Below are 25,722 nucleotides of genomic sequence, written 5' to 3'. Positions count from 1 at the left end.
TCGCATTCATGTTTCTGCCCGTTTTGTCTTAGCAGCTCTGTCTGTGACCTACATTCATCCGTTCCGCATGGGGTCCAGACATCTGCTTGTCTGGTTACAATTCGATAATGTTTGGGTTACTGTTTGTGTGTCTGGGTTCCAGTCTGTCTTATGTTTGTGTGGACCTCTGGTGCTTGAATTAACATCAATCTCTAGAGGTAAGTGGCAAAGTGCATCGGGACTATCCTGCAGGTGTCACCAGTGAGCCCTCGGGTAAGTTCATCCCCACCATCAGGAGCTCTGTGAAGAACGGGGCTCACTGAGCCTTCGCCCTATGGGTATGACACCAAGTCAAACAGCGTACTTGGTCCAGTAGTATCACCTGCCACTTAACCCTTACTTGCTGTTCCATTTTCCTGTCCTGTCTGGATCTCTGCTAAGAAAGCATTTGTGATGGTCCTTGCCTTGTTGTCTGATTTCTTGCCTTGGTGTTGTTTGCCTGAGAAATGTTCTAGGGGTCCGTATGACCCTCACTAGAATATGACATGCAGCAAGTAAATTATTGTTTCTGGGTAGCAGATTTTGTTGTCTAAACAGCGATCTTCTGCCCAGAAACAATTCAGCCATATAAAGAAGAGCAATCACAATAGCCATCGCTCGTTCTTAAACCGTGGAAGTGACCGCTGCATGTAAATGCAGTGCTTCACCCCAACTGAACGGGCAGCCTGTTGTCGGGAAGAAACGCTTCCTTCCCAAATATTGGCTGTTTCTTTTCATGTGTAAATCTACTTTAACTCTTTTATATAGTAATACATTATACATATTAATATTCTTCACAATAATTGTTTTACCTGTTGTCTCCTGTTGTCTATTTTTTTTTAATTACACATACCTATTTGATTACCAGCAGATCAACAGATTTTATGTAGATTCACTTAGAATGTCTTTGTATTTGATGAACAGTTGGGGAGATGTATTATTACTGCCTTTAAAGGAGTTTTCCAACTTACTTTATTTAATTTTTTAAAACAGGGAGACTGCTAATTATAGAAAAATACTCATCATCCCAAACTCCCACTGTGTCAGTTCTGCCTCTTCGTCCCCTCCGCCCTTACTATCGAGCATTAATATACTCCTTGTGACATGATAAAACACTTGACTGGTACGGCCAAACACTGACATGAACAGTCTTGCTACATCATGCAATGGAGGGGAGGAACAGCAACAAGGGGACAGAGGAGGTTTCAGGATGGTAAGGGTTACTAACTTTTCCCAAAGGTTTGATATGTCAAGGAATTATCAAAAGTTTAGATAGGTGGGGTCTGAGTGCTGAGACCCACACTGACCCTTAGAACGAGGGGAGAGAAAAAATTGCCTTTTAACTTTATAGTTTTCAGTTTTCTATTAATGTTTCTTTATGTTTTGTTTTTTCTTGAAGCTCAGATAGTAACTTGTGAAGTCCGCTTGAGGGATCAATGCAAAGGGACAACATGCAATAGGTAATTGAGCACCTTCAGAAGCATGCAATATAGGGAAAATCGCTTATCATGTAACTGAAATGTTTAAGTTTTTTTTTTAAATGATCATAAATGTAGCAAGGTGATAAAATAAAAATATAACTAGTGCTCAGTCCTTATTTACTTGGTCTGCAAAGACCATCAAGGACCCCTGAAGCATTAGCCAGATTGAACAGATGAGTCATGGTTTGTTTTCATTTATTACCTAATTTCCTGCTGTTTTATTGTGTTTTTTCTTTTCTAAAATGCAGTTTTTTTCTTTTTTCTTAACATTCTCTACTTTTTATATATATTTTTATGTTTTTAAATATTTATACTACAGCATTATGCTACAGTTTAGATTTATATTTTTTAGATATGAATGTTCAGCTGGCTGTTTGGAGGGCAATTCCAAAGTAATTGGAAGTGTATTCTATGAAATGGTAAGTACCAAAGTCCCATCTTCTAAGCTTCTCCAGTTTTATGTAGAACGTATTATTTGTACATCAGTTAAGTCCTTAAAGGGGTTTCCATGTAATCATCTATTCACAGGATAGGGGATAACTATTAGATTGGTGGGTGTCCAGTTGCTGTCTCCTAGAAATGAATGGAGTGGCAAGTCGGGCACCAGTCATCTCTACAAGACTGCTGGAAATAGCTGAGGGCTTGCCCTTGGCTTTCTCTCGCAGTCCCATGGAGATGAATGAAGTGACAGTGCGCATGCTTGACATTTTAGAGACTGCGCACTTCTATAGGCACACTTGATTGGCTTATTTTAGACCAGTATTTTGCACCAAAAATGATGCACAACATTAATAAACCAGGCATATTTTACAACTCCACTTTTATGGAGACAAAACAAAATTAGTTTCAAGCAGAAGTTTTACAGTGTAATCAAACCGTTTCCAAAAGCTGGCATTTAGCTGTGAACGAGTCCCCTTCATCTACAACATCTTGTCATATGACATGTCACCCTATTCACATACACAGCCAAAAGAAGGTAATAGGTGAGGAAAACGTATTAACTACTGAACCTGAAAGGGTTCCCCAATGTGGAAACCTCTAATGACCCCCCCCAAAAAAAATTCAGAACGTAAGAAGTTTATCTTTTAGGTGATATCTGTGAGATACAGGGCCCCTGTATTCTTGAGATTTGAGGTTTCCAATGGTTGAATCCCCAGTGATCTAAAAATGGGACTGGCAATGTGGCTTAACTTTTTTTAAAATGTATTTTAAAGGGGTTCCCTCACTTCAGCATTTATCATGTAGAGAAAGTTAATACAAGACACTTACTAATGTATTGGGATTGTCTATATTGCCTCCTTTACTGGCTTGATTAATTTCTCCATCACAATATCCAGGGGTTACGACCACTCTGTAATCCAGCAGTGGTGGCCGAGCTTGCACACTATAGTAAAAGGGCAATTTTCCTATAGTGTGCAAGCATGGAGGCAATTGTCACGAGGGTGTCAAGACCCACGCCTGTCTCCGTTATACCCGGGGTCAGGAAGTCGCAGCGGTTGGCTGCGCGCTCTATGTAAGATAGGGCTGTTTCCTTATGGTAGCTTTCTGGGTTTGCTTTGCAACCCTTTTTGGCTCACTCAGGGATCCGTAGCTCCTTCTCCTCAGCTGTTCCTTGTCCAGCACTCCCAACCTCCTTATATTCCCCTCTCACACTTCTCTGGTTGCCAGATATAGAGCTTCTTGCCTGGACTTCTATACTGACCCACTGGAGCTGTGTTGCTGCATTCTCTGGTTGTTGGTCCAGAACGTTTCCCTCCGGATCCCTGTTGGACCTTTTGTGGTCTGCTGTGGTCGCCCACCTGGGTCTATGTGTTTGTCTGTATTGTCTGTCCTCTCCCTGGTGTTTCCCTCTTAGGCCCCTTTCACACGGGCGAGTTTTCCGTGCGGGTGCGATGCGTGCGGTGAACGCATTGCACCCGCACTGAATCCTGACCCATTCATTTCTATGAGACTGTGCACACGAGCGGTGATTTTCACGCATCACTTGTGCGTTGCGTGAAAATCGCAGCATGCTCCTCTTTGTGCGTTTTTCACGTAACGCAGGCCCTATAGAAATGAATGGGGTTGCGTGAAAATCGCATGCATCCGCAAGCAAGTGCGGATGCGGTGCGATTTTCACGCATGGGTTCTAGGTGACAGTCTATTCACTGTATTATTTTCCCTTATAACATGGTTATAAGGGAAAATAATAGCATTCTGAATACAGAATGCTTTGTATAATAGTGCTGGAGGGGTTAAAAATAATAAAAAAGTTAACTCACCTTCTCCTCTTGTTAGCGCAGATGCCGGTCTGTTCTTTATCTGTGGGCTAAAGGACCTTTGATGACGTCAGATCACATGCTCCATCACCATGGTGATGGACCATGTGATTGGAGCATGTGATCTGACGTCACCTCAGGTCATTCAGTCCACAGCTAAAGAACAGAGTGGCATCTGCGCGAACAAGAGGAGAAGGTGAGTTAACTTTTTTATTATTTTTAACCCTTCCAGCACTATTATACAAAGCATTCTGTATTCAGAATGCTATTATTTTCCCTTATAACCATGTTATAAGGGAAAATAATACAATCTTCAGAACATCAATCCCAAGCCCGAACTTCTGTGAAGAAGTTCGGGTTTGGGTACCAAACATGCGCGATTTTTCTCACGCAAGTGCAAAACGCATGACAATGTTTTGCACTCGCACGGAAAAATCGCGCATTTTCCCGCAACGCACCCGCCTCTTATCCGGGCAAGAAACATGACGCCCGTGTGAAAGAGGCCTTAGTGTCAGTGGTGCGGACTAGCGATCCCACCGGCCCATTCACTATCTAGGGCTCATTTTAGGGAAAGCCAGGGTTTAGGCACGTGATCGCCGCACGGGTGAGGAACCCGTCTAGGGACGTCAGGGCAGTCAGGTGCCAGCCGCAAGGTGAGTCAGGGGTCACCACCTTTCCCTCTCCCTTGAGCGGGCCTTCCCTTTTCCCTTCCTGTGCGTGACACCGGTCATTACAGCAATATGAACAATCACAATACATTAGTATGTGCCTTGAATTATCTTTACCTACATGATAAATGTGATTTGCTGAAGTAAGACAACCCCTTTAAGCACACCCCTGCAATTGAACCATAATAAATCCCTTTAACCTATGTATAAAGGGGTTGTACTACTGTATTTCAGCAGGAAACCAGACCACACATGCTTTCTGCCTGCATTAAAGAATAGATTATTACTTAGATGGCCGATCTGCACCGCCACTTGGTTTCTATAGGTTGAACTCTGTCTACCCAGCTGCCGCCGGGTGAAAAGAGCAGGCAGGTTTCCTCCTGAAACTGGACAACCACTTTAAGATATGACATCAATATCAGATAAGCGGGGTTTGATTTGACTGTGAGCAGCATCACCGTAACTAGGAATGGCCACTACAGTGTTAAATGCTTTATCTTTCCGGTGCCTTTTTCCGGCTTCGCAGCTAATAAAAACAACTACTAGGTAATCAATAGTTACATTCTTGAAAACCCCCTGAAATAGGGAAGCATCACCTGTACCATTTCTTAATAACTAGTTCCACATTGTGTCTCTATCTCAGCCACAACCATGTCTATAGTCAGCTGAAAGTCTAAGTAGCTTGAATTTCCAATGGCAGGTGCAGTGCTGACTCTGAAAAGAAGGAATGCTTATTTTCCTTTTGTAAGATAAACTTCTTACGTTCTGTAATTTTTTATTTTGGAGGCCATTAGAGGTTTCCACATTGGGGAACCCTTTCAGGTTCAGTAGTTAATACGTTTTCCTCGCCTATTACCTTCTTTTGGCTGTGTATGGGAATAGGGTGACATGTCATATGACAAGATGTTGTAGATGAAGGGGACTCGTTCACAGCTAAATGCCAGCTTTTGGAAAGGGTTTGATTACACTGTAAAACTTCTGCTTGAAACTAATTTTGTTTCGTCTCCATAAAAGTGGAGTTGTAAAATTTGCCTGGTTTATTAATGTTGTGCATCATTTTTGGTGCAAAATACTGGTCTAAAATAAGCCAATCAAGAGTGCCTATAGAAGTGCACAGTGTCTAAAATGTGCCAAATCTATCACACGGTGTGCGCCAATGTGAGGGATTTGGTGCATCTTCTCCATGCCTTGTTTAGGCTGTTTAGCTGTGATTTTAGACTGGATTAGTAAATCTGCCTCAGTGTTTTATGTTCCCCCCCCTTATTCAATTTATAAGTCAAAAATCATATTTATGCATTATTTTGTTACAAAATCCATTGAAAATTTTCTATTTCTTATCAGCAATCAAGTATTTGTAGAGCAGCCATTCATTCTGGTGTAATAGATAATGAAGGAGGATGGGTAGATGTTACTCGACAAGGGAGAAGAAATTACTTCATAAAATCTTACAGAAATGGAGTCCAGGCAATTGGGTGAGTTCCCCTATAAATGCTTTTAACTACTAATAACCATTGGGTCCCTATAACTTGTGGCATACTGACGTAGAGTTCCAGAAAATTCTTCTAAGCTTTCAATTGTTAGTAATTTTGCCTTTTAGATGTACCTGGTTTGTAAGGAGATTATTTCAGTAGGAACCTGCGATGATGTTCTGGTGACTATTGTTTAGACATAATAATGCAAGAGTCCAAGATTTGGGCTTTATGTAAGGTTCTAGGACAGGGATCATCAACCTCCAGCTGCTCAGAATCTACAACTCCCAGAATGCTTCATTCACTTCTGTGGGAGTAACAACAGCTGAAACAACCATGTTTGCATGCTGGGAGTTGTAGTGTCACAGCAGCTGGAGTGCAGAAGGTTGCTGTTCTAGGCATTTTGCTCATCCACTGACTACAGTGTAATGGCAGGGGATTTTTAGGTGAACCCAACCTTTCTATAATATGATTGAGTCAGGAATTAGCCTGACATAGAAATCCATATGGTAGACTAGTAAAATAGATTGTATCACTGAAAAAAGACATATGTTCTTCCAGCTCAGCATATTATCCTGCAAAGTTGATAGAGGAAAGCAAAAATTCTCATGAGGTAAAAGACAATTTTCCTCATCTTAGGGAAATAAAAATCCTTCACGGCTCAAAATTTTGCAATCAGAATAACTCCCTTCAATGGGGGTGGGTGGGTATTTGGGGTAAAATGTTAATATATGATGGTGTATTGTAAACTGACCTTTTGGACGGTCCAATAATGTATTCGTTTTTTTGTATTTTGGAAAATAAAATAGAATAAATAAACAAAGAATAACTCCCTGGATCAATAACCCTTCTCCAGATTTCTAGGAACTATAACCTGTAATATTACTACACTCAGTTACTCTTTAAAGGAACCTAGAAATAAATAATTGTTCAGGATTTGTAATTTTATTTTGCTTACATCATGTTTGCTATACCTAACAGTAAAATATCAGTAATGAAAACACCTCTAAATATGAATTTCTTTATCCAACAGAAAATATCAATCAGCTAATTCCTTTACAATCTCTAAAGTTTCATGTAAGTATCTAACTTTGGTGTGAATATTGTACAATTAAAACAAATCCAATACAATAAATATGCATATATAATTTATTTCCATATTGTTTATACAGTTCAGGCTGTGACATGTGAGACAACAGTGGAGCAATTATGTCCATTTCAAACTCCAGCTTCGCACTGTCCAAGGTGAGGTATATGCAAAATATAAATGTTATACTTTTAATTGAATTGGTAAATATTGGAATTGTAGAAATGGGGTTGCATAAAGTATTATTTTAAATACATGTGTTTGATAGAAAGTGTCTGTCTCAGCAGGCAACAATAACTTTCAATTTTCAGCACCTTTTGCATAATTTGTAAAGCATAACTTACAATGTCCAATTGGCATTAAAGGGAACCTGTCATCAACTTTATGCTGACCTCACTGAGGGCAGCATACAATAGTGACAGAGGCGCTGATTTCAGCGGTGTGTCACTCATGAGCTAAAAGTAAGTAGTTGCTGAGAACCAGCATTTTAATCATTGCAGCCCAGGCCCGGAAAAGAGTCAAATCTACCTGAGAAGAGTCCTGGTTATTCCTAATCTCCTGCTCTCTCACCACCTGCTGATGATTGGCAGTTCTCTCCTAGAGAGAAAGGGAGAAAATTAGGAAGAAGACTGTCAGCCATCAGCAGGTGGGGGGAGAGCAGGACTTCATGAGTAACCAGGACTCTTCTCAGGGGGCCGGGACTCTTTTCCAGGCCCAGTCTGCAATGACTGTGATGTTGGTTCTCGGCAACCACTTACTTTTAACTTTTAAATGACAGACCGCTGAAATCAACTCACCTGCCTCTACTTTATTCTGCTGATAATATGGACAGCATAAAGTTAATGACAGGTTCCCTTTAAAGGGTTTCTGTCAGTAAGAAAATGGTTTTTAACCTGGCTGACAGTGATGTACTAATGTCAGCTCAACATAACTATATTAGTGCCATCTCACTGCGTGCCGCCAGTATTGAGAAAAAATAACTTTTTTAATAGGCAAAAGAGCCTTTAGGAGTGGGGGGGGGGGGGTGTTGCTCCTGCTCCTAGAGGCTCCGTTCTTCCACCTCTGGCTACGCCCTGCTACACTTGATTGACAGGGCCAGGCAGCGTTGGTCTCCTCCTGCCGGCCCGGTCTGCCGTGGAAATGTCGCGCATGCGCCGCCCTGTTCAGTATTTGGAGCAGGCGCAATGAGTGAGCCTGTCGGCAGGAGGAGACAAACGCTGCCTGGCCCTGTCAATCAAGTGTAGCAGGGCGTGGCCAAATGTGGGAGAACGGAGCCTCTAGAAGCAGGAGCAATGCCCTCCCTGCTCCTAGAAGCTCATTTGCATATTATAAAATATATTTTTTCTCAATTTATCAATAAGTCTGTTTATGGTGTGGAATAGGCTTCATAACATCTCTAAGTATCTTCCCAGTTATTTATTTACTTATATAGCGCTGACCTTTTTCCACAATGCTTTACAGACATTATCATTACTTGCTGTCCTCAGTGTAGTTCACAATCTAAGTTTTCTATCCATATGGCTTTGGAGTGGGGAGAACATACAAAATCTATGTGATGTTGTCCTTGATCAGATTCAAACCCAATGCTACAAGGCACCAGTGATAACCACTGAGCCACTGCATGCTGCTCCTTCCCAATTTGGCCAAAAGTTGCAGATTCTTTCTCTAAAAAAAAAAAATTGCACTCAATATTGCAGTGTGTAAACTTTTAACAGATGGCCCGTATGTCTTAGTAATAATGCTGGGTACTTGAAGCTTATCACCCCAACCAAATGCAGTGTAGTCCATAGCCTACATACATGCATTAACTCCATTGTCTTTTTATTCATGTACTATTCCTTGCATTGGCCATCAACATTATGTAAAGTTCAATGCTTCTTGACCTCAGAGGCTGGCTTGCTTCAGTCTCACTTTTCCATTTGTTCTTGGCTTGCAGGGGCTTGTATTCCTGCTTGCTGCTTCTCTTTGTAATTCCACTGACACACAGAGCAGGTCCTTACTCATCAGCTAGTCACACACACTCTTTTCTGCTCCAGATCAGAGGGGTGGGACCAACCCACACCCAGCAACTGAATCTTGGACTGGTATATTAACTCTCCCTCCCAAATACAGACCTTGTGATCACAGAACTTGCAGTGAAAATGCATTAACCCCTGTAGCAGTGAACCACCGGCTCCCTGCACAAACAGCAGAACACCTCAACCTATGTTGTTTCTGTAACTCTTGAATTATGGAAACAATATACTTTGTTGTGCTACTCTGTTTGTGCAGTTCCCATTTACTTCTTGGGAGTTGTGGAAACAGCAGAGCGAAGTCTGGCCACCCCCGTCTGATGCTTAGTGTGCTTATTCCCATCTAGAGCATAAAAGACCAAGAATGAAATACCCCTTTAATAATAAAGCTTGCTGGCACATGCCAGAAAATGAAACCCATGCCAGCAAATTAAATGTGTGACAGTTTTATGGCATACATATTGTTAAATGTGTCAGCAGCAAAGATCCCATTTACGACAGGCCTACCCACACCCGATCCATTAAAAAAAAAAAAGTGTCAAGGGTGTTGGATGTGGGAGAAAAAGCACACATTTTGGCACAAAACATTTCAGACTTTTCTATGCCAGAAACCTGCCATAGATGATTATTACATTTCCCCCATATAGTTTTTATTTTTAATTCAAACAGAATCCATGAAATTGAAATCATGACTCTTTCAAGGAAAGATGTACCTATCCTATCTAACTGCTCCATTAGCTTTTATCGTATTTTACTCCATCATAAGTTACACAAGATTTACTAGAAATCTCCAAAACTTTTCATTATAAACAGATTTAACTCTCTTTTATTAGAAAACCACATTCAATTCCATAAAAGCATTATACTAGAAAGCATTGAAAGGGCCCCTTGGAGTTAACATTGATGTTCTATAATGGCCTGAGAGTCACTTGACCCTTACTATTTAACCTGTGATGCAAAAGTTGGTCTTCTCTGTGGTGTTGTTGATATAGTTCAGAAAGTCCAATCACTGCAGGCTGACCTACTGTAGATAAATTGGCCAAATGGGCAGCAAAATGGCAAATTGTAACATACAATGCCCTGTATGCTGCATCAAAAGCTCAGAACATATTTCCCGGTATTAGGAGAGGAATGGCCTCTACAGAAGAAAGTATTATTTCACCTCATTAAAAAGCATGGGAGTAACTGTATCTTGAGTACACAATCCAATTTAGGGCACTGGTCCATAATAAAGATACCATACAGCTAGAGAAGGTACGATAGGCAACCAAATTAATATGGGGTATGAAACATCTTGGTTATGAGCTGTACTTTCTTTAGAGAAGGCTGGGGAATAGAAGCACAACAGTAACCATGGGAGCCCATAGCAAAACGTAGAATGGGGCCCCATTCCACCATGACTACTTTCAGCAACATGTTCATAAATGCTTATGGGCATGCACAGGGCTATAGGACACAACGGTGTCATACAAGGATAATGTACATAGTAATGTCACAGTATAAGGATAGTGCACACAATATTGGTAGAATATATACACAGTGATATCACAGTACAGAGATGATAAAGACACTAATGTTATAGTACAGGGATAATCTAACTCAGCAATGTCACAACACTGGAATTATACAAGCAGTGATGTCAAATGCAAGTATAATACACATACATTCCTCAAAACTGATATTGCAACACCAGCAATGACAAGCCATAAGGTTCTACAAATCGAGGAAGTAGCAAGTGTTGCTAATATCTGCAAATTATCGAATTTGTAAGCACCTAGCTCTAATCTGTGGCACGTGGGAGGGGCATAAAAAACTGATTAAAAGCAGTTTTTTTTAGCCATATGAAACCTCAAAAATCGGATCAAGTCCTTCCTGTTCATTGATGTCCCAGTTATCGCTACGTATGCAAAATGAGAAGGACAGAATCCATGAACTGAGAGACCTTGGTTTATCTCTCTGGCAGATCTCAATGTGCCTTGGCTGAGATGTCAACTGTTCAATGTTGTATGTCCCGGAGGTTAGGAGAACTACAATGAATTAGAATGAGAGCAAGAGGTGCACGGAGGTGAATCTCTGCACAGATAGATCACCTGATTAGAAGAATGGTGTGTAGTGATCCATTCTGTACTGCAAGTGAAATTGGATGTCCTATCCCAAGCCTAGTGTGGCAAACAGCATCTACATAAACCATCAGAAGGTGTTTGCACGATATTAGGCTACAAGCCAGATGTCCAGTTACAGGGGTACCATTAACTTCATTACACCACTCTCAAAGGCTATCATGGTGCACAGTAAGACTGTAAAGGAGGCTGGAGCAGAGGTCTATCTTTTTCAGCAATGAGTTCCACTTTTGGCTCAAATACAATGATACAGTAGCTGGAGACCACAAAGGCACTTCCATGAAGAGGCCTTCTCCAGGTATTGTCACACTGGTACTACTTTCAGGATTATGGGGTGGCATGATGTATAGTCCCCAGACACCTGTCGTCTTTATTTCAAGTACACAAACAGGTTGGTGTTACATTGATTTGGTTGTGGACCCAGTAGTATGGCAATTTCTCTAAAGTGTCCCCGGACAACGCTTGTGCTACTGCGAGCATTCTTCATGGCCTAAACATGCTTCCATGGTCTGCAGCATATCTTAACTTGTCTCTGTATCTAGCACATCTGTTATGCCATTGCTTCACTGGTTGGAAATTGCAAATGGAGCTGCCAGTAACTGATCTTGATGATTTGCATGCCTAAATGCATTCAGCTTGCCAAACACCCTGCAATCATTGCTGGAAAAACACAGGATGGTGGTGGCAGAATTATGGTCTGGAGAATATTTTCATGGAATTCTCTGGGCCCACTCATCCATCTGGAAGGCACTCCCACCCAATTTGGGTATAAATTAGTCTTTGCAAATCATGTACACCCATGCATGTGGATTGCCTGCCCTAGGGTGGATAGGATCTTCCAGCAAGACAATTTAACATGTCATATGGCTTGAAAAGTCCAACACTGGTTGGTAGAGATGATCAAGAATTCTAAGTACTACCCTGGCCCCAAAATTTTCCAGACGTGTACCCAGTTGAGCTATGGGACCAGCTTGATCAATGTGTGCTCTATAGATCCTCCCCACGTACCCTCTAGCAGCTGTGGGATTCACTGAAGTCTAGATACCTATGACAACCTATTAGGACCTTTTTTGAATTACTCCCAGCCCGTGTAGCTGCTGTCTGTGCTGCACATGGTGGTTACTCTGGATATAAGCTGGTGGTGACATGGCTGTGTATCACCTTCTCCTGTGCATAATGTAAAGACCTTCCCATTTGGAGACAGGTTTGTGTTGCTAGAGGCAATTGTTATGGCAGTGAGTCACAAATAGCCTATTAAAATGATTAACGTGTGTGCACAGTAATGATGTCATATCTTATGATATACTTTAAAGTGGACATTTATATATTCTCTATAAATTAATGGTGGATGTTCCAAATAATATCCTCCGATGGGTCCTTGGAAAATGTTAACTAATAAAATTTACAAATTGCACAGTGAATTTTTACAATCCAAATTCTTAGAGTTTATTACAGTCTGACGTCATTTATGATCTATAGGTGTTGATTATTACACCAGTAGAAAATTATGGCTTCACAAGTCATTTACAGTAAATCCAGGGAAGACTTTTGGGAAAGGTGATTTACTCCTGAAGAGTCATTAATGAACTGCGTCAGCAGTCAATCAAGAGAGAAAATGATCAGTGCTCAAACGGAGGATGAGATTTAATGTTTTGAGCCCTTGGGAGTGCAATGTATGAGGTCAACCTCCCATAACGCCTAGCTGCCTGTTAGTGTTCAGGGACAGCTGGAAGACTGATGGCCTATTTTACAACTAGTGCTGTAATTATAATTACTGTTAACACCCTTAACACCAGCCTAACTGTGAACCTGAAAGCATAAGTGCAGCCAACCCAATATCACAGTTCCCCTCATGTACTGCTGTCTGAGATCCAGGAAGCTGACTTCTGTAGTGGTCTTTGACAGAGCTCCTTTAGCTGTCCCTATACCTACTTATGACATGGAGTGTATAGAGGCCAGCTCTACTGAGACCATGACCTTTCGTGTAAGTGTCACACAGCTATTTTGGGGGAAACCCATACATTGCTCAACTGAGAGTGAGGAGAGAAGATCATGCTGGTTCAGTCATTACATGGAGTGGCACTCAGTTCTGTGGACATCAGATAAAGGAAGGACATTTTTATGAAGATACATCATTCAAAAGTTCTATTACTTTTCATGAATAAAAACTAAATAAGAAAATATTACCCCCGAAAAGAGATTTTCTTCACTGGGCATCTTAAAAACATATGCCATGAGTCTTGACTTGCAAACTCTAAATCATATCTCAGTTGGTATGTTTAAACTACATGTCAATTCTGAAGGTGATTTAGTTGGCATTTCTCTTTAATATAATCCCATAGATTCGAGGTAAAAGCTGGTCACATGCTCAGCAACTATTCTGGTGATCTGAGAATTTGTACAATGGTTAGTCATTTTTAGAATTTTCTGTTGTATCATTGCTACCATAGTTCATATTCATTAGTGCACATGACCGATAGATCAAAATTTTAACAAAATCAGTAGGTAGGATGTCATGGATAGAGGTTAATGAATTTTAAAAAAATCAATTCTGGTCCAACTTGGTTGAATCTCCAGTCCAATTCGTTTCAGGTCCAAATAAATTCGACCTGACTCGAAAGTGCTCTGATTACCTGGAAAAGTCTCTCTATCTCTAACAGTGACTTATCTCCTAATGGGAACAAACAATTCCCCCCAACATCTGCTATCTGAAGAGAGTTGTAAGACCCTAAAGCTCATTAGGTTGCCAGTGGGTTCAAACAAGGTTTTCTTAATGTGTATTAAAACCTTTAGGTCAGATTACATCTGACAGATAATTGTGTGACGGATAAATCTGGCACAAGACTTATATTTTCAGAGGCAAAAAACTGTTAAACTAAGAACAATTTGCCATTTAATCTCTAGCAGTATGTGAAAATAATCCATGAATGCTTTTGTGGCATAGTGGAGGAGATCCAAAATCTCTACTCGATGGAATCTGAAACTTGTTATTTGTTATGATTATATGTCTGCTGAAATCCCCTCCTACGCGCAGGTTATTTTATGTGTTCTGTCTTCCTGTTCTCCATTGAAAAATGTTTCAAAGTAAGCAATCTGATCTGCACTGCTCCTCCTTTGTTGGCATCTGCTGCTTCACAATATAGAAACTACGTATTACATCAGTGGCTCTTACTTCAGATCTTCTCATAACAAACATTTGAAACAGAAAGGATTGAAATACACACTTTTAGTTTAGGCTTTGTTTTTCCTTAACCCCTTAAAGAGCTGGCCTATTTTCTTTTTGACGTTTTTGACTTTTCCTCATCATGTTCCAAAAGCCATAACTCTTATTTATTTTTCTGTTAACACATAGCTATATGAGGGCTTATTTTTGGCGGGACAAAATGCATTTTTTTAAGCCACCATTTAATTTACAATGTCTTGTAAACGGGAAAGAAATTCTTTGTGTGGCAAAATTTGAAAAAAAACAAAAACAAAACAGAATTCCACCAAGGTTTTTGGGGTTTTAACATCACAGCGTTCACTATGCACTAAAAATGACCTGACATTCTTATTCCGCGGCTCGATACGAATGCGGCATTACCAAACTTGACCAGTGTGCGGCTTCATCAGGGGAGTTGGGGTATCAGGCTAATACCCGACTCCCCTGACGAAGCCGCACACACAGTGAAACATGTCGGGAGGGGTAGTGTCTGTTTTTAGCCGTAGCTAAGCATGGGGACGCTACCAATTACTTAGCAGGGAAAGTGTATAGGGTCAGTTACCAGCACATATAACAAAGAGTGTGTGAACTAGAAGTGCCTGGGTTTAGTTAACAGCATGTAAGCACAGTTACAGCTGTAAGTGCGGGTGCTTGAGATAGCGGCTTAGATCCATTACTACATCAATGGTTATACTGTCAGTTCAAAGCAGTAAAGTTGCAGCAGTGGACACATTTACAACCACATTGTATCCAAATTAACAATGTGGGGAGAAAAGTAAACAGAATGATGGAGTCCTATTGCAGCAAGTAGGAGCATTATAGCAAGCTCCATCTCATCTCCGCAGGAAACTTCCACACAGAAAATCCACCACATAAAATATTGACACATTGTGCACATGGTCAAAAACACACATGGCAACGAGTGTCATTAAATGAAAAGTTGTGGAAATAAATAAAAACACCACACAATTCGCCTTTATTAAATAAGCTTTTATTAAGTATTGCCGCTACTAGTGAAATCAATAACTGCCCCCTGTTTCACCCTGACAGTTTTAAATTTACACGTGTGGTTCATTTTCGGTTTTGTAGTTTTTAATTAATAAATAATAATAAAGTATGTAATTTTATTACACACAAGTTGGGACCCCTAAAGGGGTTTGGTGGTCAATTGACCGTGATTGTTATTTTGTATTTATCCCGAGGGTCCCAACAAGAGCACAGAAGTTTAGTGTTTGTTAGTAGTGGGCACAATGACTGTGCAGCACCCCGTTATTGAACCCTCCTGATGCTGCGTTCATTGGTGATCGTGGCATATGAGGTGAAAAATGAGGGCTTTCAGTTAAAAAAAAATATAGTACTCCATTTCAGCACGAAAAGGCCGCTGCGGCCATCTTGATTGAAGCTCCTGCGCAAAATCTTGTGCCGTGTGTGTGATGGCCGGTGTGGTGATGTCATATGGCGTCGGCCTCTTCGAGCTCAAATAGATGAGATGAGTATGCATCTTTTTGTACCTCCATTTCAGGGAAAATTGATTAGTTACCATGAAGCACAAGGAAATTCAGCTTTACGGTGAATCAAATTTTCCCTGAAATTCGTATCGAATTCCACCTTGGATATTTCAATTAGCTCAACACTAGAGAGACAACGAGTGAGTATGTTTGTGTGTTTTTAAAAAAAAAAATAATTTATAAATTTTTTATTGCATTTACCACTGCTGCCTCAGTTTTTATTTAACTCAGGCAACTCCTTTTAATTCTTTCTCTCCTTTTATAATCTACTTCTGCTTTTGGCTTCATAAACTGTATCAAGAAACCTGTCATACCCAAAATCTAGACAAGTAAAGGGCTCTTTCACACTTGCGTTCTTTTCTTCCGGCATAGAGTTCTGTCGTCGGGGCTCTATGCCGATAGAATCCTGATCAGTTTTATTCTAATGCATTCTGAATGGAGAGAAATCCGTTCAGGATGCATCAGGATGTCTTCAGTTCAGGACCAGAACGTTTTTTGGCCGGAGAAAATACCGCAGCATGCTGCGCTTTTTGCTCCGGCCAAAAATCCTGAAGACTTGCCGCAAGGCCGGATCCGGAATTAATGCCCATTGAAAGGCATCAATCCGGATCCGGCCATAAGCTAAATGTCGTTTCGGCGCATTGCCGGATCCGACGTTTAGCTTTTTCTGAATGGTTACCATGGCTGCCGGGACGCTAAAGTCCTGGCAGCCATGGTAAAGTCTAGTGGGGAGCAGCATACTTACCGTCCGTGTGGCTCCCGGGGCGCTCCAGAGTGACGTCAGAGCGCCCCACGCGCATGGATGACGTGATCACATGGCACGTCATCCATGCGCATGGGGCGCTCTGACGTCAGTCTGGAGCGCCCCGGGAGCCGCACGGACTGTAAATATACCGCTCCCCCGCTCCTCACTACTACTATGGCAACCAGGACTTTAATAGCGTCCTGGCTGCCATAGTAACACTGAACGCATTTTGAAGACGGATCCGTCTTCAAATGCTTTCAGTTCACTTGCGTTTTTCCGGATCCGGCGTGTAATTCCGGCAAGTGGAGTACACGCCGGATCCGGACAACGCAAGTGTGAAAGAGGCCTAATTAGAAATGCATGCTTGCTCTGAACAGACTGTATTCTGGTAAAGACAATGTAATATATCTTAAAGATAAAAGACAAGACTATTTTTGTTTCAAATACCAAATAAATCTGCAGGGATGTTCATAGAGTTCACAGAGTCCATGTTAATAAAATAAAGTCCAGTGTTTTTATGGAGCTTAGGCAAGGATTAGAACTGCTGTTGGCAGTGGCGTACATAGAGAAGTAAGGGCCTCATAGCAAGGATCAAACCAGGCCCCCCACACAGGACAGAAGGGTTTCTGCTTACACCCTTTTCAATGACCCTTGGGACATATTTCCACTGCTTCACTTGATAAAAGTTGCTCCTTTAGAGGGTCCTGACCAAGTTTTCACCTCCAGAAGAAGAGGAGACAATCCCAATTAAGACTGGGCCCCCTCTTGCCCTTGGCCCTATAGCAGTCACATGGTTCACCGCTGTGGTAGTTACGCCCCTGGCTGTTGGGCTGTATATGTATATTTAGGTGAATCTACATTCTAATCGGACTAGACTTCTCAGTTCCTATACATGGCAGTCATTTAGTTTTGGAAGATGGACATTGGTAAATGTTACCATTTATGCCATGTTCAGATGTGGTGGATATCTCGCAGACTTTTGGTACAAAATGCATTGTTTGCAGTGCAATAATTGTCATACAGAGCCTGAATTACAGTGACATTTCTATGTTATTTTATTTAGCCAGTTCCAGCAGCCTAAAAGAAGTACAAAGACATTTTTGCCACATGTCATATACAGAATGTGTTATAGGTGGTGTAATAATGTTCTCTTTGCTTTGTTTAGGGTGTACTGTCCACGTAACTGTGCCCAAGCAAGTCCACATTATGCTCGAGTTTTCGGGACCCGTATTTATTCTGATGTAAGTTTTCTAGTTTTCACTTAAATTTTAATAAACTCACCTAGTAGTGCTATGTAATGTTTGCCAATGGTCCAATTCCACATAGGTCAGCTGGGGAGGAAGTCTGTGAACATGTTTCCTTATTTGATTGTTCACATTGTGGACCCCACTGCTAGTCTACCTCTTAGAGACAGGTGAGAAGCAGAAGTAAGAAGCTTGTCATAGTAACTTTAAAGGGGTTGTCTCACTTCAGCAATTTATCATGTAGAGAAAGTTGATACAAGGCACCTACTAATGTATTGGTATTATCCATATTGCCTCCTTTGCTGCCTGGATTCATTTTTCCATCACATTATACGTTGCTCGTGGACTGGGTTATGGCCTCTTCAGCAGTTGCAGCCATGCTTACACACTATAGAAAAAAGCTTTGGCCTCTCTGATGGCCTGGTCCATAGGCAAGCGCATAGACACGCATGCACAGCAGCCCCCATCCCGGCCATCTTGTATTTGCGCTGCAGCCGTGGCCGTAACTCCTGGAAATAAGCAGTGTATAATGTGTTGGGAAAATTAAGGATACAAATACATTAGTAAGTGCCTTGTATTAACTTTCTCTACATGATAAATGCTAAATGCTAAATTATGAATTATTAAAAAAAAAAATCTTTGGGTTCCACAAACTTAGTTGACCATTCAGGAGAAGGACCGGAGACCTGAGCCTTCAGACAGCAAGTCCGACAGATTTATCATAGCCAGCTGCAGAAAGCTGTTCTGTGTCCTGTATATATGCATACATTTAGACGTCAAACAAAGCAACAATTTCAATTAAAGCCAATAAAAGAATTGAATAATAACCAACATGATGCAGAGGTGTCCATACCTGTAAACTTATTGCCACTTTCATCACCTGCTTAGCAACCTTTAGGAATGTTTCCTCCTTTTGCTCTGTCATTTATCAGTATTATGTTGCTTTCCTGATCTGAGAGAAGGATATGATAAGGAGAGAAGCTGAGTTTAGTGATATATAGGTTTTTATTATTTGGGGCAGGATTTCTGAGTAAAAAGTGGAGTATAATCCAGGACTCAGGACTCATAGGAGATACAGTAAGGCCTCTTGCACACGAACGTTGTGCATCCGTTCCATGCATTGGGGACCACAATTTGCAGTCCCCAATGCACGGGCAATGTCCGTGTAGCGGCCGGGACGGATCGAGACCCATTTACCTTGAATGGGTCTGTGAACTGATCCGCACCGCAAAAAAATAGAACAAGTTCTATTTTTTAGCGGAGCGGAGGCACGGACAGAAACACCACGGAAGCACTCCGTAGTGATTCCGCGGGGTTCCGATCTGTGCTTCCGTTCCGCATCTTCGTTATTGCGGACCCATTCAAGTGAATGGGTCCGCATCCGTGATGCGGAGTGCACACGGGTCGGTGCCCGTGTATTGCGGACCCGCCGCATGCTGGCCGCAATATGGCCACGGGCACACAACATTCGTGTGCAAGAGGCCTAAGAGTCTTGATTACTCCACCTATACACAGTGCCTCACAGCCCTCTGTATTAATGTGTATATCAATTATCTTGTGTGAGAGGGGTCAGCAGGACTCTCAGTGTCTCCTAGGAGTCCTCTCACGATTTACTTAGAAATCTTGCTCCAAATCATCTAAATATACTTCACACAGCTCCGTTTCTCTCCTTTCATATCTGACATTCAGATCAGAAAAGCACCAGGGTAGAGGAAGCTTCTAAAGGTCAGATAAGCTTCGAAATACATAATAAAATGGTTTCCCCTCCTGCTGTAGGTCTGGAAACCTGATCTGGATGGTCTGATACTTTGAAGTGTCCTAAACTTCTTTAGTGACCCTTCATCTGGTTTCTCCAGCTTTGTCTACTAATGTTGTGCTTCCTGTGGAGAGAGAAGGGTTCACTCAGTCATTAGGAAAGAGGGATGGGAAACGTTCAACTTGAGCTTGCAACCGTTCCATAGGCCTTAGAGCAGACAGACATAAGTGCCACTTCTTAAGCACAAGCGTCCCGCACAGTACATTTCATCACTGCACAGTCTGTCTTTTTTCTTATCTGTTCTACTATTAGGCTGTTGCAATGCATCTTGGCATTGAAATGCAAAAGTTGGAGAACTTCCTGTGCAGTCTATGAATTATAAGACCTGGTAAAGGACCGGACCTATTAATATTAGCATGTGTAAGAGCACGTAAACTACACATAGTGGTTTTGGGATATGACGGCATTTGCCCAAACTGTTTTTATACCCCTGGGATGTAACCATATTTCCATAAGAATTACGTATGTATAAGTCATGTAGGAGGTATCAAAGGATGGAAGGTTAAGTAAACTGCCTACTTAGCAGGCTTTTGTCCATCACACTTTCTTCACAGTCAGGTATAAAAACCATAATTGGATAAATTAAAATATTTAGATTTTGCAGGAAAGCTGGTGAGTAAATGCCTCCCTGGCACATGGTGTAAAGGTCTGTTTTGACAGTTAAGTGCCGTGGTCTTAGAATATCTTTGACAGCTTTACAAGAGATTACTGTCTAAAACACCTGCTGTGCTCTAATAACAGGCTGTCCAAGCAAAAGTGCACTCTAATGATATTTGATACATGGCTCGGCCTGAATCTGTTATTCCACTAAGGATTTCAGGCCAGTGCATTTGAAAAACCATCAGAAAGCTTTCCCTTAGTGACTCCCAGTCTGACACGGACTGACCTCTGGCAAGCAACTGATATGTGAGCTGAGACATGTTGGTCTGAATGTGTTAAACTTATGTATTGACCCAGCCACTTGTGGACAAAAATGCACTTTATATTGAGATAGTGTAAACCAAGTCCCCAGTCCTCCTCACTAGAGTTGAGCGAACACCTGGATGTTCGGGTTCGAGAAGTTCGGCCGAACATCCCGGAAATGTTCGGGTTCGGGATCCGAACCCGATCCGAACTTCGTCCCGAACCCGAACCCCATTGAAGTCAATGGGGACCCGAACTTTTCGGCACTAAAAAGGCTGTAAAACAGCCCAGGAAAGAGCTAGAGGGCTGCAAAAGGCAGCAACATGTAGGTAAATCCCCTGCAAACAAATGTGGATAGGGAAATTAATTAAAATAAAAATTAAATAAATAAAAATTAACCAAAATCAATTGGAGAGAGGTTCCATAGCAGAGAATCTGGCTTCCCGTCACCCACCACTGGAACAGTCCATTCTCAGATATTTAGGCCCCGGCACCCAGGCAGAGGAGAGAGGTCCCGTAACAGAGAATCTGTCTTCATGTCAGCAGAGAATTAGTCTGCATGTCATAGCAGAGAATGAGGCTTCACGTCAGCCACCACTGCAACAGTCCATTGGCATATATTTAGGCCCAGCACCCAGGCAGAGGAGGGAGGTCCCGTAACAGAGAATCTGTCTTCATGTCAGCAGAGAATTAGTCTGCATGTCATAGCAGAGAATGAGGCTTCACGTCAGCCACCACTGCAACAGTCCATTGGCATATATTTAGGCCCAGCACACACACAGGCAGAGGAGAGAGGTCCCGTAACAGAGAATCTGGCTTCATGTCAGCAGAGAATCAGTCTGCATGTCATAGCAGAGAATGAGGCTTCACGTCAGCCACCACTGCAACAGTCCATTGGCATATATTTAGGCCCAGCACACACACAGGCAGAGGAGAGAGGTCCCGTAACAGAGAATCTGGCTTCATGTCAGCAGAGAATCAGTCTGCATGTCATAGCAGAGAATGAGGCTTCACGTCAGCCACCACTGCAACAGTCCATTGGCATATATTTAGGCCCAGCACCCAGGCAGAGGAGGGAGGTCCCGTAACAGAGAATCTGTCTTCATGTCAGCAGAGAATTAGTCTGCATGTCATAGCAGAGAATGAGGCTTCACGTCAGCCACCACTGCAACAGTCCATTGGCATATATTTAGGCCCAGCACACACACAGGCAGAGGAGAGAGGTCCCGTAACAGAGAATCTGGCTTCATGTCAGCAGAGAATCAGTCTGCATGTCATAGCAGAGAATGAGGCTTCACGTCACCCACCACTGCAACAGTCCATTGGCATATATTTAGGCCTAGCACACAGGCAGAGCAGAGAGGTCCCGTAACAGACAATCTGGCTTCATGTCAGCAGAGAATCAGTCTGCATGTCATAGCAGAGAATCAGGCTTCACGTCACCCACCACTGCAACAGTCCATTGGCATATATTTAGGCCTAGCACACAGGCAGAGCAGAGAGGTCCCGTAACAGACAATCTGGCTTCATGACAGCAGAGAATTAGTCTGCATGTCATAGCAGAGAATGAGGCTTCACGTCAGCCACCACTGCAACAGTCCATTGGCATATATTTAGGCCCAGCACCCAGGCAGAGGAGAGAGGTCCCGTAACAGACAATCTGGCTTCATGTCAGCAGAGAATTAGTCTGCATGTCATAGCAGAGAATCAGGCTTCACGTCAGCCACCACTGCAACAGTCCATTGTCATAAATTTAGGCCCAGCACCCAGGCAGAGGAGAGAGGTCCCGTAACAGACAATCTGGCTTCATGTCAGCAGAGAATTAGTCTGCATGTCATAGCAGAGAATGAGGCTTCACGTCAGCCACCACTGCAACAGTCCATTGGCATATATTTAGGCCTAGCACACAGGCAGAGCAGAGAGGTCCCGTAACAGACAATCTGGCTTCATGACAGCAGAGAATCAGTCTGCATGTCATAGCAGAGAATCAGGCTTCACGTCAGCCACCACTGCAACAGTCCATTGTCATAAATTTAGGCCCAGCACCCAGGCAGAGGAGAGAGGTCCCGTAACAGAGAATCTGGCTTCATGTCAGCAGAGAATCAGTCTTCATATCATAGCAGAGAATCAGGCTTCACGTCACCCACCACTGTAAGAGTCAATTTTCATAAATTTAGGCCCAGAACCCAGGCAGAGGAGAAAGGTCCCGTAACAGACAATCTGGCTTCATGTCAGCAGAGAATCAGTCTTCATATCATAGCCTAGAATCAGGCTTCACGTCACCCACCACTGTAAGAGTCAATTTTCATAAATTTAGGCCCAGAACCCAGGCAGAGGAGAAAGGTCCCGTAACAGACAATCTGGCTTCATGTCAGCAGAGAATCAGTCTTCATATCATAGCAGAGAATCAGGCTTCACGTCACCCACCACTGCAACAGTCAATTGTCATAAATTTAGGCCCAGCACCCAGGCAGAGGAGAGAGCTCCCGTAACAGAGGATCTGGCTTCATGTCAGCAGAGAATCAGTCTGCATGTCATAGCAGAGAATGAGGCTTCACGTCACCCACCACTGCAACAGTCCATTGGCATATATTTAGGCCTAGCACACAGGCAGAGCAGAGAGGTCCCGTAACAGACAATCTGGCTTCATGTCAGCAGAGAATCAGTCTGCATGTCATAGCAGAGAATGAGGCTTCACGTCACCCACCACTGCAACAGTCCATTGGCATATATTTAGGCCTAGCACACAGGCAGAGCAGAGAGGTCCCGTAACAGACAATCTGGCTTCATGACAGCAGAGAATCAGTCTGCATGTCATAGCAGAGAATGAGGCTTCACGTCACCCACCACTGCAACAGTCCATTGGCATATATTTAGGCCTAGCACACAGGCAGAGCAGAGAGGTCCCGTAACAGACAATCTGGCTTCATGTCAGCAGAGAATCAGTCTGCATGTCATAGCAGAGAATGAGGCTTCACGTCACCCACCACTGCAAATGTCCATTGGCATATATTTAGGCCTAGCACACAGGCAGAGCAGAGAGGTCCCGTAACAGACGATCTGGCTTCATGTCAGCAGAGAATCAGTCTGCATGTCATAGCAGAGAATCAGGCTTCACGTCAGCCACCACTGCAACAGTCCATGGTCATAAATTTAGGCCCAGCACCCAGGCAGAGGAGAGAGGTCCCGTAACAGACAATCTGGCTTCATGTCAGCAGAGAATTAGTCTGCATGTCATAGCAGAGAATCAGGCTTCATGTCAGCCACCACTGCAACAGTCCATTGGCATATATTTAGGCCTAGCACACAGGCAGAGGAGAGGTTCATTCAACTTTGGGTAGCATCGCAATATAATGGTAAAATGAAAATAAAAATAGGATTGAATGAGGAAGTGCCCTGGAGTCCAATAATATATGGTTATGGGGAGGTAGTTAATGTCTAATCTGGACAAGGGACGGACAGGTCCTGTGGGATCCATGCCTGGTTCATTTTTATGAACGTCAGCTTGTCCACATTGGCTGTAGACAGGCGGCTGCGTTTGTCTGTAATGACGCCCCCTGCCGTGCTGAATACACGTTCAGACAAAACGCTGGCTGCCGGGCAGGCCAGCACCTCCAAGGCATAAAAGGCTAGCTCTGGCCACGTGGACAATTTAGAGACCCAGAAGTTGAATGGGGCCGAACCATCAGTCAGTACGTGGAGGGGTGTGCACACGTACTGTTCCACCATGTTAGTGAAATGTTGCCTCCTGCTAACACGTTGCGTATCAGGTGGTGGTGCAGTTAGCTGTGGCGTGTTGACAAAAGTTTTCCACATCTCTGCCATGCTAACCCTGCCCTCAGAGGAGCTGGCCGTGACACAGCTGCCTTGGCGACCTCTTGCTCCTCCTCTGCCTTGGCCTTGGGCTTCCACTTGTTCCCCTGTGACATTTGGGAATGCTCTCAGTAGCGCGTCTACCAACGTGCGCTTGTACTCGCGCATCTTCCTATCACGCTCCAGTGCAGGAAGTAAGGTGGGCACATTGTCTTTGTAGCGTGGATCCAGCAGGGTGGCAACCCAGTAGTCCGCACAGGTTAAAATGTGGGCAACTCTGCTGTCGTTGCGCAGGCACTGCAGCATGTAGTCGCTCATGTGTGCCAGGCTGCCCAGGGGTAAGGACAAGCTGTCCTCTGTGGGAGGCGTATCGTCATCGTCCTGCCTTTCCCCCCAGCCACGCACCAGTGATGGACCCGAGCTGCGTTGGGTGCCACCCCGCTGTGACCATGCTTCATCCTCATCCTCCTCCACCTCCTCCTCATCCTCGTCCTCCTCGTCCTCCAGTAGTGGGCCCTGGCTGGCCACATTTGTACCTGGCCTCTGCTGTTGCCAAAAACCTCCCTCTGAGTCACTTCGAAGAGACTGGCCTGAAAGTGCTAAAAATGACCCCTCTTCCTCCTCCTCCTCCTCCTCCTCCTGGGCCACCTCCTGTTCCATCATCGCCCTAAGTGTTTTCTCAAGGAGACATAGAAGTGGTATTGTAACGCTGATAACGGTGTCATCGCCACTGGCCATGTTGGTGGAGTACTCGAAACAGCGCAACAGGGCACACAGGTCTCGCATGGAGGCCCAGTCATTGGTGGTGAAGTGGTGCTGTTCTGTAGTGCGACTGACCCGTGCGTGCTGCAGCTGAAACTCCACTATGGCCTGCTGCTGCTCGCACAGTCTGTCCAGCATGTGCAAGGTGGAGTTCCACCTGGTGGGCACGTCGCATATGAGGCGGTGAGCGGGAAGGCCGAAGTTACGCTGTAGCGCAGACAGGCGAGCAGCGGCAGGATGTGAACGCCGGAAGCGCGAACAGACGGCCCGCACTTTATGCAGCAGCTCTGACATGTCGGGGTAGTTGTGAATGAACTTCTGCACCACCAAATTCAGCACATGCGCCAAGCAAGGGATGTGCGTCAAATTGGCTAGTCCCAGAGCTGCAACGAGATTTCGCCCATTATCACACACCACCAGGCCGGGCTTGAGGCTCACCGGCAGCAACCACTCGTCGGTCTGTTGTTCAATACCCCGCCACAACTCCTGTGCGGTGTGGGGCCTGTCCCCCAAACATATGAGTTTCAGAATGGCCTGCTGACGTTTACCCCGGGCTGTGCTGAAGTTGGTGGTGAAGGTGTGTGGCTGACTGGATGAGCAGGTGGAAGAAGAGGAG

General features: G+C 43.4%; 1 protein-coding gene across 1 annotated transcript in view; it reads left to right on the top strand.

Moving 5' to 3' along the window:
• Positions 1-25,722, top strand: part of CRISPLD1 (cysteine rich secretory protein LCCL domain containing 1) — a 98,022-nt gene that overhangs the window by 51,692 nt on the left and 20,608 nt on the right. The window contains exons 8-13 of the mRNA XM_044293229.1: positions 1,418-1,478; positions 1,852-1,918; positions 5,767-5,897; positions 6,928-6,971; positions 7,067-7,139; positions 17,734-17,809. Of these exons, the coding sequence (XP_044149164.1) occupies positions 1,418-1,478; positions 1,852-1,918; positions 5,767-5,897; positions 6,928-6,971; positions 7,067-7,139; positions 17,734-17,809 (452 nt within the window). The remainder of the gene's footprint in view (positions 1-1,417; positions 1,479-1,851; positions 1,919-5,766; positions 5,898-6,927; positions 6,972-7,066; positions 7,140-17,733; positions 17,810-25,722) is intronic.

Source organism: Bufo gargarizans, chromosome 5, assembly GCF_014858855.1.
Source record: "Bufo gargarizans isolate SCDJY-AF-19 chromosome 5, ASM1485885v1, whole genome shotgun sequence".
NCBI lineage: Eukaryota > Metazoa > Chordata > Amphibia > Anura > Bufonidae > Bufo > Bufo gargarizans.
Note: the sequence above shows the minus strand (reverse complement) of the source record. Positions and strands in the feature narration are given on the sequence as shown.